Here is a 17,343-nt window from a genome sequence, read left to right on the forward strand (position 1 = left end):
AAGTCCGGCGTAAAATCATCCAAGGGTCTTTTTTGGCAAATACGTTGTTTAAATAAGCCATCGAGACAATTTATTTCCTGTATCAACTGTTAACGGAGAAATCCCAGGGAGTCGCTAACAGCTGGACGTGGCTAACACTGATTAGTTCGGGGCATTAAGGTGAACGCTTTAAAACGGCTTTTTTAACAACTAATACTGCTCGAAATAGTTAGTTGCTAATGAGTTAGCATTGTTGCGCCTCCAGTTCCCTCATTTTGAAGTCCATGGGTTTTTTTGAATGGATTTTTGGTGCGATGCCTTAAAGTGAAACTTCAGCGTGAAATCATCCCATGGTCTTTTTTTTACACTTATTATCAGAGAAATCCCTGAGTGTCGCTAACAGCCGGACGTGGCTAACACTGATTAGCTCGGGGCAGTACGGTGAAGGCATTCAAAGGTCTTTTTTAACCACTAATACTGCTGAAAATAACACCAAGCCTCTGCAGTAGCATGAGAAGAGTCCCTACACATAGTGAACCCAGAGGTTTTTAAAGACTTAGCAACGGGCCCAGGTACCAGCTCCTCTCATAGTAAAGTCTATTCAAGCTGGAAGGAGGCCAGTGATGCTTTGTTTCAGAATCGGTCGGCTCCAAATTATCGTGCAGACATGGAAAAAAAAAAGTGTCCAGTATGGTGCGGTTCATGAAGGATGGGGAATCCTCCATAGCCGTCACACAGCGTGTTGCTGTGTGCAATGATTCCACGCCCCAGTGAAAAATGTCACTCTGTCCGATGCTACTCTGACGCTGTCTGTACCTATAGCCCCCCCCTTGCGTGACATTTCAGTGCTGCTGGGAAATTCGCTGTCTGGGATTTTTCCAAACTTTTTACGTCTATCATTAACTTATATTTCACCAAACCACAAAGTTTTTACGTGTTTTGCTGGAATAAATCATCAATGGGCTCCTTCCTTTGGGATTGACTTTGGTAATCCATTTGAATGGACTTTACTATGAGAGGAGCTGGTACCTGGGCCAGTAGGTAAGTCTTTCAAAACACTCTTTTAGTAAACTCTGGGTTCCCTAACTACATTGTTGGGGCTTTAGTTTGAGCAGTATTGGTAGTTTAAATAGACGTTTTACCTTAATGCCCCGAGCTAATCAGTGTTAGCCACATCAGGCTGTTAGCGACTCCCCGCGGTCGATGGGACAGATACTGGAATTCTCTCCTGCCACATGCCATCACACTGTACAATGAATGAATGCTTTATTTCAAATATGTGAAAACTATATCACACTTGAAGCACAAGTCATTAAAACACTTTGTATGTTTGAAAAGGAGCAGGAAGAAGCATTAGCTTATTAATTCCTACCCCTTCTCCACTTAGTGCCTAGTACTTTAGGTTTTCTGTGTATCCCGTTTTCTTTAATATGCTCAACAAAACAAACAATAACCAACAAACAACACGATAACCGCTTGTGTAAAAATCAATAAATGACTAAATGTGAGAACCTTTCTTTCTTTCTTTTTCTTTACTTTCAATGTGATGAGAGCTGTTTTTACCAAGGACACGAAAGAAAGCCTTTTAAAATCAAATAACTTTATTCATGACACTCTGCACAAACAGTAAATTGTGAAAAGTTTCATTCACAAACAAAGTTGCAAAAGGTAAAAAACACGAGAACGCAGTCAAAGACGTTTGATCTCTCCGTCCTGACGTAGCGTCCTCTTTACTGTCCGCCCCTCCTGCTCCTCTGTTCCCTCACTTCTTCTCTTTCTATCATATTATCTTCCTTTCTGTCTCGGTTTTTCCTCGGCGATGGTCAGGGGGGGGGGGGGGGGGGGGCAATCAGCTGTTCTGTCACCCGCTCCAGCATCGGCGATTCACTTCTATATACTCTTCTGTGATTGGCTCTCGGTTACCATGGCGGCGACATCGGCTGTGGGTTCTGGAGGTAGGACATCACAACTGCTGAGATGGACAGCCTGCAGACAGCACAGAGACCGGGAGGAAACGTGAGGCGTGTGGTGAAAACGATACTTCTGCAACATCTTGCTACCTTTAAGGGAAACTACGCCCAATTAAAAAAAAAATACACGTTATTCCTGTGGTCTTAGGGCGCACTCACACTGTCCTTCCGCACCGGGCCAAAACAGGTTTTTCGGGTCAAGCCTAGTGCGTTTGACCAGTGTGAGTGCAACCGCTCCGCGCATAACTGCGGCCAGCTTTTGTAGAGCACGTTTGCACATGTACGAGTACGAGCATGCGCACGTGTACGAGCACGAGCACGAGGCCTACGGCGGTTCTGACGTAATTTATGTGCGCCTGTTGGGACATAGAAGTTAGAAGGACGGACTATGCGCGGACATTTAACAACAACAACAACAACAATGGCGGTGAAAGGTTCACGTTGGTGTGATGCGGAGGTGGAGTGTTTACTGCAGATTTGGTCGATGAAAAGATTCAAAAACAGTCGACAAGACGCACAAAAACTCTGAGGTCTACGGAAAGATCTGGAAACAAAGCCACGCATCGCCATGACGTCATCAATGCGTGTGACGTGTTACGGCGTGATGACGTATAGGCAGCAAGAAGCATTTGCGCGAGGCCCAGGTAGTGTGAGTACAAACAGGCCTGGAGGGGGGGACAAGGACCCTAAAGCCCGGGGCATGGTGTGGAAGGACAGTGTGAGTGCGCCCTTAGACAGTGTTTGTCATTTAATTTCAAAGACATCGATCTGAAAACACTTCGGTTGGTAGACAATAACAACAACCTCCAGGTAGACAACCCCCCAAGTCCCGTACATTCACCTTAACAGCGCTGAGCAAAAGGGCGAAGAGACGTCCCTGTTCGGAACGTTATATCTGGTTTATCGAAGACGCTAGCAAAACTGATGCAGGTATAACGCATTTATGCCACGAGAAGACGGTGAAGGGTTAATTCATCCAAACACGACTGAAGGCAAGTTCACCTGCCCTCCACAGCTCCTCCACCCTGTAGCGGCGCTCACCTTTGTCTAATAACACAGGGATACTTACATCATATCTTGGCTATTGACAAATGACCTAAAACTGACCTTGAACCCGCTTTGATGCGCACGAGGCTGCTGCATTAAGTTCATTGTCTGACATTACTTGCTGAGCCAAACATTTTGCATTACTGAACCGCGAGCGCATCAGGCTCGTCTTTAATAGAACCTCATCTAGACGATGGACCTGAAGGTTTTTTTTCCTCATTGCAAATGTGTCTGCAAAGCCTGGACAACCGCCCTACTGTAGTGCTCTTTATAAGCAGATGGAAATGCACCGCCACGGGAGGTCACACGGTTAAAAGCTTTTGGACATTGGAGTTGGCTCATCTAGAGGCTCAGAGGCAGACGGAAGCGAGTCCAACTTGCAGATTTAAAGCTGAATAATTCAAGACTTAAACATGGACACAGTACCTTTATTAGTCCCTGATACACTTAGTCCTAATTTAGGTTTGCAAGTATGCACTTTGCTGCTATACACGGGGTGAGCCGTGGGCTGGACATAGTTGTTGTATTCAAAATTTTACACACACACACACGCACAATTTTCTTGCGCAATTTGACAGGGATAAACTTGTTGTACATTTGAAGAAGCCAGAGCAGATATTCACACAAATCACGATGGAGAAAGTTAAGCCGGTGCTGGTAACGCACGACCCATGCTCCCCGACTTACGCACCGCGCCACCATCTGGGAGCGTGCAAACAAAAATGGAGCGAAGATCATGGGTAGCTACCGGCCGCCGCATCGAAGTGTGAGCAAACTCTAAGGAGAGGTTATTCGCACCTGTGCTAGTGACTACGTTTGACAGTTTGCACACGTCTATTTTTCGTCTCGAATGCGAGTGAGGCGCGTGTACTGTCGAGCCCTGTCGCAAACACGTGGTTCTCTATACTCACATGAAGCTGCTCATCATCTGTTTGGTGTCCTCTGAGCTTCTTGAGTTTGCGAAGCTGATAAAAGAGCAGTAGACCGCGATCCAGGCGCACCACTTCAGCTGAAACACAGACAACACAAGGTTAGCTGCACAAGCTCGTGGAAGATCAAAACATGCTGTTGTTCAGACAGACAGATTGTATAAATTATGATGAATAAGGCTCAAAATGTACTTTAAAGATGGATGAACACTGGACAAGACACTGGATGGAGACAGCTGGTCAACAGCATAGATAATAAATGGTACAAAATGAACGAGTACACGATGGCTTTCAATGTAACACTTGACCATGGCAGTAGTGCAAAAGATGCATAATGTGGTGCACTCTGTTCTGATTGCCTAAAAACGTATAAGATATTTTCTGAGATTAAGAATTGTGCCATTTGTTTGTGGGATAAAAAACAACAATTTACACCAACAAGCCAGAAATAGTTCTTTGTTGGTGTGCAGACAATCAACTTAGAAAAAGGACACACTATTGGACTGGGGCGGGCACATGAGACCGATGCTGCCCCCTGGTGTTTTGTTTACGGTGTCCTCGATGCTGAAGGTCAAAAGCTGCCCTTCATCTGCTCAGCTAAAGGTGAGTTTACCTTTAATCTTCTAAATGGAACAGCTGAGGTGTGTGTGTGTGTGTGTGTGTGCATGTGTGTGTGTAGGTCACCTTGAGCATCAGTCCACACATGCTGAAGATCATGCCGAGCAGGTTCATGTAGTCGGGCGTGGGATCCTCCAGTGTGGGGTTGGTGTCGGTGCTCGGGGGCTTGTACCTGCAACAACACAACATTAACATTAACATTAACTACAAACACTGAAAAATGTCAGTGTCCACTTGTCCTATGTAACTATTATTACAATATCACATTGCAAATCGAAATAAAGCTAACGTCAAATAAATCAAACAACAACTAATGTGACAGAGACTAATGTGAAAGTCAAAGACAGATGTTTAATAAAAATACTGGTCACATGTAAAAAAAAACAGGAAGATGGTATAAAGCCGAGCCACCTGATGTGAAGGGATGGATATAAATCATAAGAGAAGTCCAATTTAATTCAATTCAAAAAACTTTATTTGTCCCCGGGGGCAATTCAGGGCACACAGAGCAGCAAATTGCGACAGTGCAATTATACAAAACATTTTAACCTAACACAAGAATAAAGTGTAAAAGAAGAATAAGTGTCAGGATGTTAGTGTGTTAGTACAGGTAGAATAAGTGTCAGGATGTTAGTGTGTTAGTACAGGTAGAATAAGTGTCAGGATGTTAGTGTGTTAGTACAGGTAGAATAAGTGTCAGGATGTTAGTGTGTTAGTACAGGTAGAATAAGTGTCAGGATGTTAGTGTGTTAGTACAGGTAGAATAAGTGTCAGGATGTTAGTGTGTTAGTACAGGTAGAATAAGTGTCAGGATGTTAGTGTGTTAGTACAGGTAGAATAAGTGTCAGGATGTTAGTGTGTTAGTACAGGTTAGAGTCCAGTCACAGAGTTAGATACAGAGACCATCGTCGGCGTGAGATGTAGAAAGACATGCGTGTATCAGATGTAAGCAGACATGTGAACGGGTGTATATGATGTAAACAATGTAAACATGCGGTAGACTGTAGAAACAGGTATAAACAGAACTGTAGTGCAGAAAAGATCACATTTTATAGACTGAGAATAAGAGAAATTTAGTTTTTTTACTAAATGTAAGAAGTGGAAGCGATGGGACACAGTTGGGAATACTTGAAATGTGTCTAACTATTCTTCTTTCCTCTTGGATCTGTATGCAGAGTAACCTTATAATGGACGCGTGTAGCCACGACTGTTGTACTTGTTATTGTTCTCTTTTAGAAGAAGAAGAAGAAGAAGAAGAAGAATTCCTTTATTTGTCCAAGTTTCACTCTATAATTATTATTCATTTTACACACACACAATCTAAATAACTGAACTTGCATTTGTACTTTTCATTTAACTTTACAAGGTGCCTGTCATCAGCACACACACACACACACACACACACACACACACACACACACACACACACACACACACACACACACACACACACACAGCACCTATATACATGCAACTAATGGAGAGATGTTAGAGCAGTGCCCAGGAGATGAACTGGCACCTCTCCAGCCACCAGTCCACGCTCCATTGATGGTCCACACAGGGACTCGAACCAGCAACCCCCCAGTCCCCAGCCAAGTCACCTATGGACTAAGATACTGCCGCCCCAAAGTTGATTTAACAATATGTCACTAAGTTGTATCTGATTCTGCAGCCACTCACCACGTGTATGTCATTCATGGATCCATGTGTAGACCTTGCTGTTTACATGTAAAGATGAAAAATGTCAATAAAAATTAAAGTTTTCAGATAAAAGAAGCTCAAAAAAGTGACTTGTTAACTGACCGTCATGAGCGAAGGGCAACTAGCAATGATGCTAAAACATGATTTAGCATAAATGCTCTTTAGTGACATATTGTTAAATCACTGACAGCCGACTATATAATAAGGACTTACCATAACGTGCTGTGTATTAATGTATAACCCACGGATAAATCCGCTAATCCCTTGCTAACGGTACTGAAGACTTGTGTTAGCGATTAGCTGAAGGCTAGCGCTAGTTAGCTAGCAGCAGCTAACTCTACCAAGAGAAAACTGCTGTTTATCTTTATCTTTCTCCCTCAAACACTCACCTTAAGATCTTGTTTTGTCTCTTCGGGTCCATGATATTGTTGGCAGACATCATTTGTCACGGATAAACCCTCCCGGGGTGGTTTAACTACGGAGAAATGGGAAAACTCCGGCGAGCGAAAGGCAGCTGATCGGCCTCTACACGACCGGAGGAGAAGGAGTACTCACATCCGGCGAGTTTCAAAATAAAATACAAGCGGAAAGCCTATTTATTTGTTATTATTATTATTATTATTATTTTTTTATTATTTGGCTTACTTCATACCTTGTTGTGTATATCCGGTATATACATATGTTTGTATGCATGTCTAAAAATGTCTAGGGTAGGTCTATGGTTAAACGTGCCTATGGTCTAATTAATATATTATGTTATTGATAATACTCTGAATTACAATTGATAAATTATCATCATCATCATCATCATCATCATCATCATCATCATCATCATCATCATCATCATCATTATTATTTTTATTATTATTATTATTAGCAATGGTACTATAATTGACCTTGTTTCTGCCATCATGTGCCCTGTATTAGATGTTCCGTGTTCTCACGTGTGTGTGTTGTTTTTAACTTTGCTTGTGTATCTTTTAGTAAAAGCCTAACTGGGGACAGTTTTGCAAATTAGTCGACGAGATCTAACTATTTTATATTTTATATGAAACAATGTACACTGTATTTGTCCCAGCTCTATAAACTTCTAATCGAATCGAATCTGATCTAGTAATAATAATAATCACTAATAATTCATTCATTATTAAATATGGAAGTAGGGTTATGGAGAAGGGGTGAGAGTAAATGAGTTCTTCTTCTTCTCACTTCTTTCCGAGCTGTAAAGAAAAAAACTAGTTGGACATTTTAATTATGCTTTATTATTTTCATTACTCTGCAAATATTGCTTGGAAAGTCAAATTGCTTGACTATTTCATTTTTTTGTTGTTGTATTTTTATTTCTATTTCATTTTTTTACTTGTTGGGAACAAATAAACAAATAAAATACAAAGCAATACGTAAGAAGAAGGTGAAACCGGAAGAGGATTGCTGAACTTTTATTTTGAAAGGAGCATTTGATCCCAGTGTGCATTGCGGCCTCACCCGCAAACATGACGGGTGAATGAATGGAGGAAGCTGCTGTTGATGGTTACAAAGTGGAGATAAACTCGTTATTAATGTAAAATTAGCTGCTCCAGGGAGTTCAACATGGCGTCCCCGTGAACCTGAACGTCTCAAGTGAGTTAAATAAGTAAATATCGCGATAACACGGCCGTGAGTTGTTAATAACTGACGCTAGCTAACGTCTATGTCAACGGTTTGTCTTTTAAAAGGCTGTCTGCTGTTCAGTAAAACACAGTTCTGACTCAATAATAACAATAATAATAATAATAATAATAATAAATGTACTGTTAAATCTAACATGGGCCCCGTACATTTCCGTACTTCCATTAATTAGCTTTGAGAAAACTACTGAAGTGCATTCATTTGCATGTGACAAGATGCTAACCTAGCATCTCCTATTCAACACAGTCATTTACATTTATAACTAAAATATTGTTCGACTATTGTATTACTGATCTATTACAGTAATTTAAATGCAAAACAAAGGTTTATTATTAATAAAAAAGGAAACAGATGATGTTGGAATTTCAAAATAAAGGCGCATCTTAATGGTTGAATGTGTAGAATCTTAATTTAAAGCTTTATTAAAAAAAAAAATACACACAGGGTGTTTAAGGGGCACAGAATGAAAGTATTGCTTTTCCATAAAAAAAAGACTTAGTCTGAATTAATATTTTTATAAATTTTGACGAGTTTGACAATGACTTTCTGTCTCGTACTGTTTACATTGTAACAGCCAATAGCGTTGGGCGTTGCTGGTTGCCAGGGTTGCCTGTTGTTGCTACAGAAACAAGGAATCTTTTTGAGTTGAGAGCTAACTAATCGATTAATTCAATTCAATTCTATTTACAGTGCCAAATCATGACAAATGTTATCTCAGGACACTTTACAGAGTAGGTAAAGACCACACTCTCTGACTTATTTATGATTTACAGAGACCCAACAATTCCCCCGTAGAGTACGGTGGCGTTGAAAACCTTCACTATAACAGACAGGAACGACAGACAGACCCAGCTCTGTGGAGGACGGACATCTGTCTGCACCGGAGAGAGGAAGAGAAGGAGAGAGAGAGAGAAAAGACAGACAGATGGACAGAGAGAGACAAAGACAGACACAAAGACAGAGACAGACACACTTCCAGTAACTATAATAACATCTATAGTAATGTGAATATGACTTATTAATACAGCAGAATAGTAGAAACAAGCACAGCTAAGGTTATAGATTATAAGAGCAGCAGGAAGCGTCATGCAGGACCACGGCAGCAGGCACCACCACCATCAGCAGAGACCTACGAGACGACAAAGCATAAACCACTATAAACCAACATGCAGTGATGAGGCATGAATGATACAAACAGATCACACAGCACTCAAGGAAAGACGTCTAGTTGAAGACTGGCTAACGTTAAATACTGTTGTAAAATTAATTGATTAGTCCAAATTAGCCGTTACCCTGTATATTCATCATCCGACATGGAGCAGGCTGATCGCTTCACACACTCGGCAACAAACCTGGCAACCCGATTGCTGGAATTATTTTTTGTTGTTGCGACTACGAGCATGAGACACTGGATGGCGCTGTTCTGCTCATTCTCCATATTCAACCTTTAAAGATGATGATATTTACCGATATTTTTACTCTGCATCCATTTTACTGGATTGCCTGTAACCGAGTGGGTATCCCGGTCCCGGTGTGTGTAAAAACCATGCATGTGGCTCATGTGTGCGTTGTGTTTGTGTCCACGCAGGCTACGTCATGACGTTCCCTCAGCCGAAACCTCAGGCTCCTCAGCTCCCTCAACATCTGCTCAGGACCATAGACTGTCTGCAGGGAGCTGTCAGGGCTGTTCGCTTCAACGGTAAAAAAAAAATGAGACAAAATGTTTATCCTCCTAATGTTCAGACTGGTGAGATATCGACATGAGTCGCTCGCCTGTCACAACAAATTTGGTTTTCTAGCTAATGTCCAACATGTGAACGCATTCATAACATAGAATGACTGTAGTCCAGGTCACAAGGTACACGCAGCAAGTCTTTTATCGTTGTTTTTTTGTTGTCATACTTATTTTATTGTGTATTACAAGCGTGTGAAAAGACGCCCATTAAAGTCATCAGCTCATCACACCTGCCTCTCTCTCATGTCTCCCTGCTCGGTCAGCTGACGGGAACTACCTGCTGTCTTGTGGCAGTGACAAATCTCTAAAGCTGTGGAGTGTGAGTCGCGGGACCCTGCTGAAGACCTACAGCGGCCACGGATACGAGGTCCTGGATGCCGACGGGTGAGATAATTGTCACAGCATCCTCCCCAGTGTGTCCGGAAGGTTAATCCAGCAATACAGCATCAACGTGCGTGATGAATGAGTGCTTGTAGAGAACACACGAAGAAAGGAAAAATGCTGGAAAAGTGTGCTACGGAAATCAAGAAGTAACGATGCTTATTTCTCACTGACTGTTCAAACAGCTCCTATGACAACAGCCTGCTGTGCTCCTGCAGCTCTGATAAGACGGTGATCCTGTGGGACGTCGCCAGCGGCCAGGTCACACGCAAACTCAGAGGTCACGCCGGGGTCAGTTGTGTTGTTTGTAACTGCGTCACCTGGTTCTTCTTGTCATGTGCATTTAAAACACATTATACCTGCATAGCTTCAATCTTCCCGTCCCCTTGTGTCTCCCTACATCTGTTTTGTTTGTTCTTTCTTTTATTTTTTTTTATATCTCACTCAAATGTTCTGCTCACAGAAAGTCAACTGTGTCCAGTTCAACGAGGAGGCAACCGTCATCTTGTCCGGTGAGTCTTCACCCGTGTAAACAACACACAGCGCATTATTCAGTATACACAGTGTATTTTCTTGAATAATGCAATGTGTATTATGCAAAATGGATAATTGTCTTGTAAGTTTATGTGAGCCAGTTGAGGTGGTTCAGGATCATCTGGTAAGGATGCCCCCTGGGCGCCTCCCTAGGGAGGTGTTCCAGGCACGTCCAGCTGGGAGGAGGCCTCGGGGAAGACCCAGGACCAGGTGGAGAGATTAGATCTCCACACTGGCCTGGGAACGCCTCAGGATCCCCCAGTTAGAGCTGGTTAATGTGGCCCGGGAAAGGGAAGTTTGGGGCCCCCTGCTAAAGCTGCTGCCCCCGAGACCCGACCCCGGATTAGAGGCTGAAGATGAGATGAGATGAAGTTTATGTGAAATTGCAACCGACTAATCAACCAACAATCAACACTGATCCTGATCATTAGCTCAATCTAATTGTGTTTTCTGTGTATTCTCTCCTCAGGGTCCATAGATGGGACGGTTCGGTGCTGGGACACCAGGTCCAGAAGGTTTGAGCCCATCCAGGTTCTGGACGAGGCTCGGGACGGCATCAGCAGCCTGAAGGTGGCACAACACGAGCTGCTCACCGGGTCAGCACAGTGAACATTAGGTTTTTGCCACGAAAGCAAATAAAAGGCCTCTCAATGTTGAAGTTGATTGTAAGATTATATTGTATATACAGCATTCAAACGGCTGCAGTTTAAATCAGAATAAGAAGATAAAGAGACAAAATGTATCCACAGTTTTATTATCCCTCCTCTACTTGTTGGATTTGACCTTTAGGTTTCACTGCGGCACTATTTGAACACTTTTATCCCGCATGTAGGTCGGTGGACGGCAGAGTGAGGCGCTACGACCTCAGAATGGGACAGCTGCACGTCGACTTCATCGACAGTCAGTCATCTTTTGCATGATACACTTTCAGCATTCGTTAAGACAAATAACAGCGACTATTGATCGGATTCTGTTTTTAATTCGTAGCAATGTTTGAAAGTGCGGAACCCTAAAACTCGTGTGTATGTTTGTGTGTTCCAGGTCCCATCACGTGCGTGTGTTTCAGTCAGGACGGTCAGTGCACCCTGAGCTCCAGTCTGGATTCAGCAGTCAGACTATTGGACAAGAGCACCGGGGAAATGCTGGGAGAGTGAGTGCTGCTCAGCCGGGGCTTCACACATTGATATAAATATGCAGAACATGTATTGACAAAGTATAGATATGATTTCAGACTCTTATTGTTCGGATGTTTATGTTGTCTGTCTGTCGTTCACTCAGGTACACAGGACACAAGATGAAGGGCTATAAGCTGGACTGCTGCTTGTCCAGTAAAGACACCCACGTCCTGAGCTGCTCCGAGGACGGACACGTCTACTGCTGGGACTTGGTGGAAGTAAGTACAGCGACCTTTAACCTCTGAGTTCCTCTAGAATTAGACATTTATCCGCCATATTTTGGACGAGCCTTATGTTAGAAACAAATATAGGAAGTGCACTGAAAGCATTTTGGTTTTCTCTCTCCGCTCCAGGGATCTTTGTCCTTGAAGCTGCCAGTGGGGAAAGCTGTCGTCCAGTCGCTGTCCTTCCACCCCACGGAGACTTGCCTCCTCACAGCCATGGAGGGACGCGTCCAGGTGTGGGGGGCAGAGCCAGAGGAGACGCCGGAGGAGGAGATGGCCGCATAGAGATGGTGAAAGTAGCCTAAAGCTACGTTTGCATGCTGAGCCAAGTCATTTTCCTGTTATTCTAATCACAGATGTTGTGTAAACGTCAGATATTAACACCTGAAAAACCTCACGCGGGGATGAAAACACCTTATTCTGTAAACACAAAAGTAGAAATCTCCCCACAACATGACACTGAATCACAAAGCTTCAAAGGCTCATGTGAGCAGCTCAACTAGAATAAGATCCTGACAGGAGTCAATGTAATCTTTAAAATGTAAACGAGGGGGAAAGGTATTTCATTTTGAACAGAACATAGATAAACAGCGGCCGTTCGGGTACAATTAAGCGCTTAGCTAGATTATCCGTCTTTATGGCTGTTTGCTTTTCAAGGATTTGAACACACAAGCTCACACAGACGGCGCAAAGTCACAGAATGATGTACAAACTCTGATTTCAGTTCACAAGTGAATCATAAGTGTTGAATAAATGATATCCGTTTTGTATTTTTGGGTTGCAAAACATATATTTTTTGTACAAAACCTTAAAATAAACATTTTCTTGCATAAACGACAGCACATCACGTCATTTCTCTCTCGCTCTCTCACACACCGATTGCACTCCCACCAACAGTTCTGTACAAGCGTGTCTTTATTAGGACTGTACACGATGAACACATGACAAAATAAGTTAATCGGCACAACAACACACATGGCAACAAATAAATAAATAACTTATCTTACATAAATACATTTCTTTTTGTAACCGTAGCCGGACTTTTGACAAAGAAGTCTGAACTGCACTCTGCCACGTTCGTCGAGCCACGAGGGGAATCCGCGCGGCCCCGTAGGTGTAATCGATTCTGACTGTTCACCACCAAAATTGCACTGAAGGTTTTAAATAAATACACGTCGGCTTATTTACAAAAATAGTCAAGTAGCTCGTAGTAGAATCACGTCTCTGCTCGGTTTGACCCTTAATCAGAAAACCAAGACTCTGAAAAGGGCTGAAGGCTTTCAGCTTTAGAAAGCACTGGCGTTTAAAGAGTTAATTTTTAATTTCCTATATGTACAGTACGGACAAAGTTTGGACACACCTTCTCATTCAAAGAGTTTCCTTTCTTTTCAGGACTATTGACATTGTAGATTCACACTGAAGGCATCAGAACTATGGATGAACACATGTGGAAATATGAACTTAAAGTGTGAAACAACTGGGAAATCGTCTTATATTCTAGTTTCTTCACCTTTTGCTCTGATCACTGCTTTGCACACACTCAAGAGGTCGTCACCTGAAATGGTTTTGTGCCCTGTAAGCTTCAACAAGGGGGATTTCCTGCCTTATAAATGGGGTTGGGACCATCAGAAGTCAGGTGGATACACAGCTGATGGTCCCACTGAACAGACTGTTAGAATTTGTGTTATGGCAGAAAAAAGCAGCTAAGTAAAGAGAAACGAGCGGCCGTCGTTACTTTAAGAAATGAAGGTCAGTCAGTCCGAAAAATTGGGAAAACTTTGAAAGTGCATCTACGATTTTCATAGTCCTGAAAATAAAGAAAGCTTTTTGAATGAGATGGTGTGTCCAAACGTTTGCTCTGTACTGTGCTTTATCGCTAATGTCAGATGGGAAAACTCCCTTTTGTTCGAGAATGCAAACTGTTCAGGATTCAAACCGTATTTTTTAAGCTTCCCTGCTACTGGAGTTGTTTTTTTAAAGCTCGCAAATGCCAAAAAGAATAAAATCAAAAGCCTATCGAGGCCCATCAGCTCACCAGTCAAAGTCAAAACACGTAAATCGAGAAAACAGGAGGATTCATGAGGTTTGTTCCCAAACGTGAAAGGTAAAAACAGCGTAATGTTGTGCTCATCGACTTTGACATAAGCAGAAGTTTCCTCAACGGTCAGTTCTTTTGGACTGAAGCTCTTCATTTACAGCCTCTACCGTCCCGCTTTTCAACCGTCTAGCCGACGCAGCTGCACCCCGCGGCCGACAGCTTCTCCACCTTGTGCCAGCGGTGCGAGTTGTCGAGGAAGGCCATGTCCTCGTGGTGGGTGGGCCTGCAGCAGGGCGCGTCGTGCCACAGCTCCCCTGGCGCCGGTTGAGGGAGCACCCCGCTCACCAGCAGGTTGGCGAGGGTGAGGTCATGGTTGGAGCGCACGTGGGGACACGTCCCGCCGCAGTACTTGAAGAGGACGGTCTCGTCCGAGTCGTAGCCCAGCCCGAGGTTTCGGACCTGCAGCAGGATGGAGCGCAGGCCGCACTGGGAGTCCAGAGTGGAGCGACGAGACCGGACTGGGATGGGGATGATGGGATCGGGTGATGGTCCGGCTCCCGAAGCTTCTGTTCGGCCGTCGTCCGCAGCTGCGTCTCCGCTCCTCTCGTCCTCATGTGGTGACGTGTGTGGAGATGCTGTCTCTTGCTTCTGATCTGGAAAAGGCAGACGGGGTTAAATGTACTTCGGATGCACAAAATAACAGAGAAAATGAATGAAAATACAAAAAGCATCTCATTTCAAGCTTTACACACGCTGAGACAATTATATCATAGTCTTAAGAATGAATAACTTCTATGGCAGAAAACCAAAGTCTAGAGTGATGCATATCCACGTCCAGACACAATATTCAACACATTTGGTCTCAAAGCAAGCAAAAATGAGACTTTAGCCAAAAGGTCATAGGTCACGACCTTCCCTTCAACCAGTACTTACCAATCAGGGACCTCAGCCAGTGGCCCACACCCCTCTGGACGCAAAACAGAATCACAACCAGCTTCAACAGGGACCTCATCGCTAGAGTCTGCTCTTCGTCTGCTCTTCGTCTGCGCCGTCGCTCAAAGTGAACCAGACGCGTGTGTTTGTATGTCTGCGAATGTCTGCGGGTGCGAGTGATGCTTAAGATGCAGACGAGTCACAACCTCCAATATATAGCCCTCGGAGATGAAGGGGGGGGTGAAGGGTTGAGATGAGGAGGTGTAGGGGGGAGACAGACGCTAACCCGTTACTTGCCAACAGACTATCCCACTCACCTGAGCCTGACAGGGAGCGTAGGAGGGCAGGCGGGCGCTTGACCCAGAATTTGTCCTGTTGAGATTATCTAATTGGTGTAAATCACCGGCTTATTGTTGAGTTTCCCCCAGATGTTTTTCCAGAGGATGTTGGCCCCCGTCTACGCTTAACGCTGCTAAGGAGTGGACACTGATGTTACGTTCGCGATGCTGAGAATTATGGGTGATAGATGAATCAGTGGATAGATAGCTAGACAGACACGGAAGTGGAAAGGGCAGGCGAGCAGACAGCCAAGGGATACATTCATAGACAGGACTTAATCAATGCACACAGAAGTGATCCGTGTGGGAAATGTAAAGGTAGAAGAAGTGCGGGGAAAAAGACAGGATGAGTCATTGTGGAATGTGTTCAAATAGGCCTACGCTGTATTCTGCTTTTGGCGCTTTTCTTATCGTAAATGTTACTGAGATGTTATTTGGGGCACAATGGAAGAGATAGAAATATAACCAACCACAAAGAAGGAAAGGGTATTATATATAGGAGGTTATAATTAGATCACAACAGGGCCGGTTTCAGCAGACATTCCACAACGGGCGACTCGTCTCGAGCCGCTCCATAAATCGAGGGATTTCATCAGCGATGTGTGGCTGACATGTAGAATATGTAGAATATGCATTATGTAACGGTTATAGGGCCCGAGCAGGCGGTGAATGGAATTTGGAGTTTGCAGGAAAAGTGCATATTTGGACCCTGCTTCTGCCATCCAGGTGCAGGTCAAACACCTCAGTGCGCCTTATTTAGCAAGTGATGTCATTGAAAATATGAACTGAGCTGACAGTAATTTGCGAGTTGCTAAATATTTGAAATGACGGTATTGGCGTTTATGGTGAACACGATAAAAAAAAGGTCTTTGTTTCAGCTACGCCTTTTTAAATTCACACAGTGACCAGACCAAAAGTGGTAGAAACGCAACTCGCCAGGGCGGAGAGCCTACAGTCACGCTAGCAAGAGCAACATGCTAACAATGACAATGCTAACGTGATGAGCTTCAGGGTCTGTTCACCATCTGAGTTTGGCGTGTTCACATGCAAACACTGAACAGAGAGAAGCTGACAGATGAGGCAGATGAGAATATCAATAAACCCAGGTATTGAACAAATTGAAATTCTCATCTCATCTTCATCCGCTTATCCGGGGTCGGGTCGCGGGGGCAGCAGCTTTAGCAGGGGACCCCAAACTTCCCTTTCCCGGGCCACATTAACCAGCTCTAACTGGGGGATCCTGAGGCGTTCCCAGGCCAGTGTGGAGATATAATCTCTCCACCTGGTCCTGGGTCTTCCCCGAGGCCTCCTCCCAGCTGGACGTGCCTGGAACACCTCCCTAGGGAGGCGCCCAGGGTTCATCATTACTAGATGATCCTGAACCACCTCAACTGGCTCCTTTCAACGCAAAGGAGCAGCGGCTCTACTCCGAGTTCCTCACGGATGCTGAACTTCTCCCCCTCTCTCTAAGAGAGACTCCAGCCACCCTCCTGACCCAGCTTTCATGACCACAGGTGAGGGTAGGAACCAAGATTGACTGGTAGATCCAGAGCTTTGTCTTCCTCAGCTCTCTTTTCGTCACAACGGTGCGGTAGAGCGACTGCAAGAACGCCCCCCCTGCTCCGATTCTCCGGCCGAACTCATGCTCGATCGTCCCCTCACTCGTGAACATGATCCTGAGGTACTTGAACTCCTTCACTTGGGGTAAAGAGAAATAATTTACAGTTCACGGTTAGTTTAACAGTAGTCCGCTATGTTCCCCGGGTCCTATGTTCCCTGCTTTGTTTGTATTTAAGTAAAGGGTCCGATGTTTGATGACTTTAACCCTAACCCTAACCCTCACCCTGACCCTAACCCTAACCCTAACCCTAACCCTTAACACTACCTCCTAACCCTGACCCTGACCCTAAAATGCCAAATTAAATCAGCAGAGGCAGAGGTTTATGCGACCGTGGAAAATCGGACCCCTTTTCCACAAAAGGGGAACATCGGACCCGGGGAACATCGGAATGACCACCCTCAGACAGCTTGGCCATCTTGGTTTGCTGGTAAACTAATGTTAAAAAAAATATC

The 17,343-nt window shown here is 44.1% G+C and overlaps 3 protein-coding genes across 4 annotated transcripts; 1 reads left to right on the forward strand and 2 right to left on the reverse strand.

Annotated features, from left to right (window-relative positions):
* Window positions 1-1,559: 1,559 nt before the first annotated feature.
* On the reverse strand, window positions 1,560-6,778 carry wdr83os (WD repeat domain 83 opposite strand). 2 transcript variants are annotated; one of them, XM_083936010.1, is made up of 5 exons: window positions 6,634-6,773; window positions 6,224-6,261; window positions 4,610-4,715; window positions 3,908-4,005; window positions 1,560-1,965 (listed from the first exon to the last, which is right to left on the reverse strand). In XM_083936010.1, the coding sequence occupies exons 2-5, from the start codon at window positions 6,235-6,237 to the stop codon at window positions 1,899-1,901; spliced, it is 285 nt and encodes a 94-aa protein (XP_083792136.1). In that variant the 5' UTR covers window positions 6,238-6,261; window positions 6,634-6,773; the 3' UTR covers window positions 1,560-1,898. The 2 variants fall into 2 exon arrangements, with proteins under 2 accessions (XP_083792136.1, XP_083792135.1); XM_083936009.1 differs by lacking the exon at window positions 6,224-6,261 and having other exon boundaries at window positions 6,634-6,778.
* A 950-nt stretch (window positions 6,779-7,728) lies between these two features.
* wdr83 (WD repeat domain containing 83) lies at window positions 7,729-12,733 on the forward strand. The gene is made up of 10 exons (XM_083922862.1): window positions 7,729-7,864; window positions 9,501-9,611; window positions 9,911-10,031; window positions 10,214-10,319; window positions 10,492-10,540; window positions 11,032-11,158; window positions 11,395-11,462; window positions 11,604-11,712; window positions 11,841-11,955; window positions 12,091-12,733. Exons 2-10 carry the CDS (start codon window positions 9,509-9,511, stop codon window positions 12,244-12,246), a joined length of 954 nt encoding a protein of 317 aa, XP_083778988.1. The 5' UTR covers window positions 7,729-7,864; window positions 9,501-9,508; the 3' UTR covers window positions 12,247-12,733.
* A 1,452-nt stretch (window positions 12,734-14,185) lies between these two features.
* LOC310963536 (persephin) lies at window positions 14,186-15,011 on the reverse strand (the record flags this gene model as incomplete). Its single annotated transcript, XM_083936400.1, has 2 exons — window positions 14,186-14,652; window positions 14,933-15,011. The coding sequence occupies 2 exons, from the start codon at window positions 15,009-15,011 to the stop codon at window positions 14,186-14,188; spliced, it is 546 nt and encodes a 181-aa protein (XP_083792526.1).
* Between the last annotated feature and the right edge of the window lie 2,332 nt (window positions 15,012-17,343).

The sequence above is a fragment of the Echiichthys vipera genome (genome assembly GCF_963691815.1).
Source record: "Echiichthys vipera genome assembly, chromosome: 2".
Lineage (NCBI taxonomy): Eukaryota > Metazoa > Chordata > Actinopteri > Perciformes > Trachinidae > Echiichthys > Echiichthys vipera.

Bases quoted from the DNA above. Each gene is read 5' to 3' on its own strand.
- wdr83os (XM_083936009.1), bottom strand. From the start codon at position 6,686: ATGATGTCTGCCAACAATATCATGGACCCGAAGAGACAAAACAAGATC. The intron at 4,716-6,633 runs GTGAGTGTTTGA...GTGTTGTTGCAG, and splicing joins AGACAAAACAAGATCTTAAG to GTACAAGCCCCCGAGCACCG. The intron at 1,966-3,907 runs GTGAGTATAGAG...TGCTGTCTGCAG, and splicing joins CAGATGATGAGCAGCTTCAT to GCTGTCCATCTCAGCAGTTG.
- wdr83 (XM_083922862.1), top strand. From the start codon at position 9,509: ATGACGTTCCCTCAGCCGAAACCTCAGGCTCCTCAGCTCCCTCAACAT. The intron at 11,713-11,840 runs GTGAGTGCTGCT...TCGTTCACTCAG, and splicing joins ACCGGGGAAATGCTGGGAGA to GTACACAGGACACAAGATGA. The intron at 11,956-12,090 runs GTAAGTACAGCG...TCTCCGCTCCAG, and splicing joins ACTGCTGGGACTTGGTGGAA to GGATCTTTGTCCTTGAAGCT.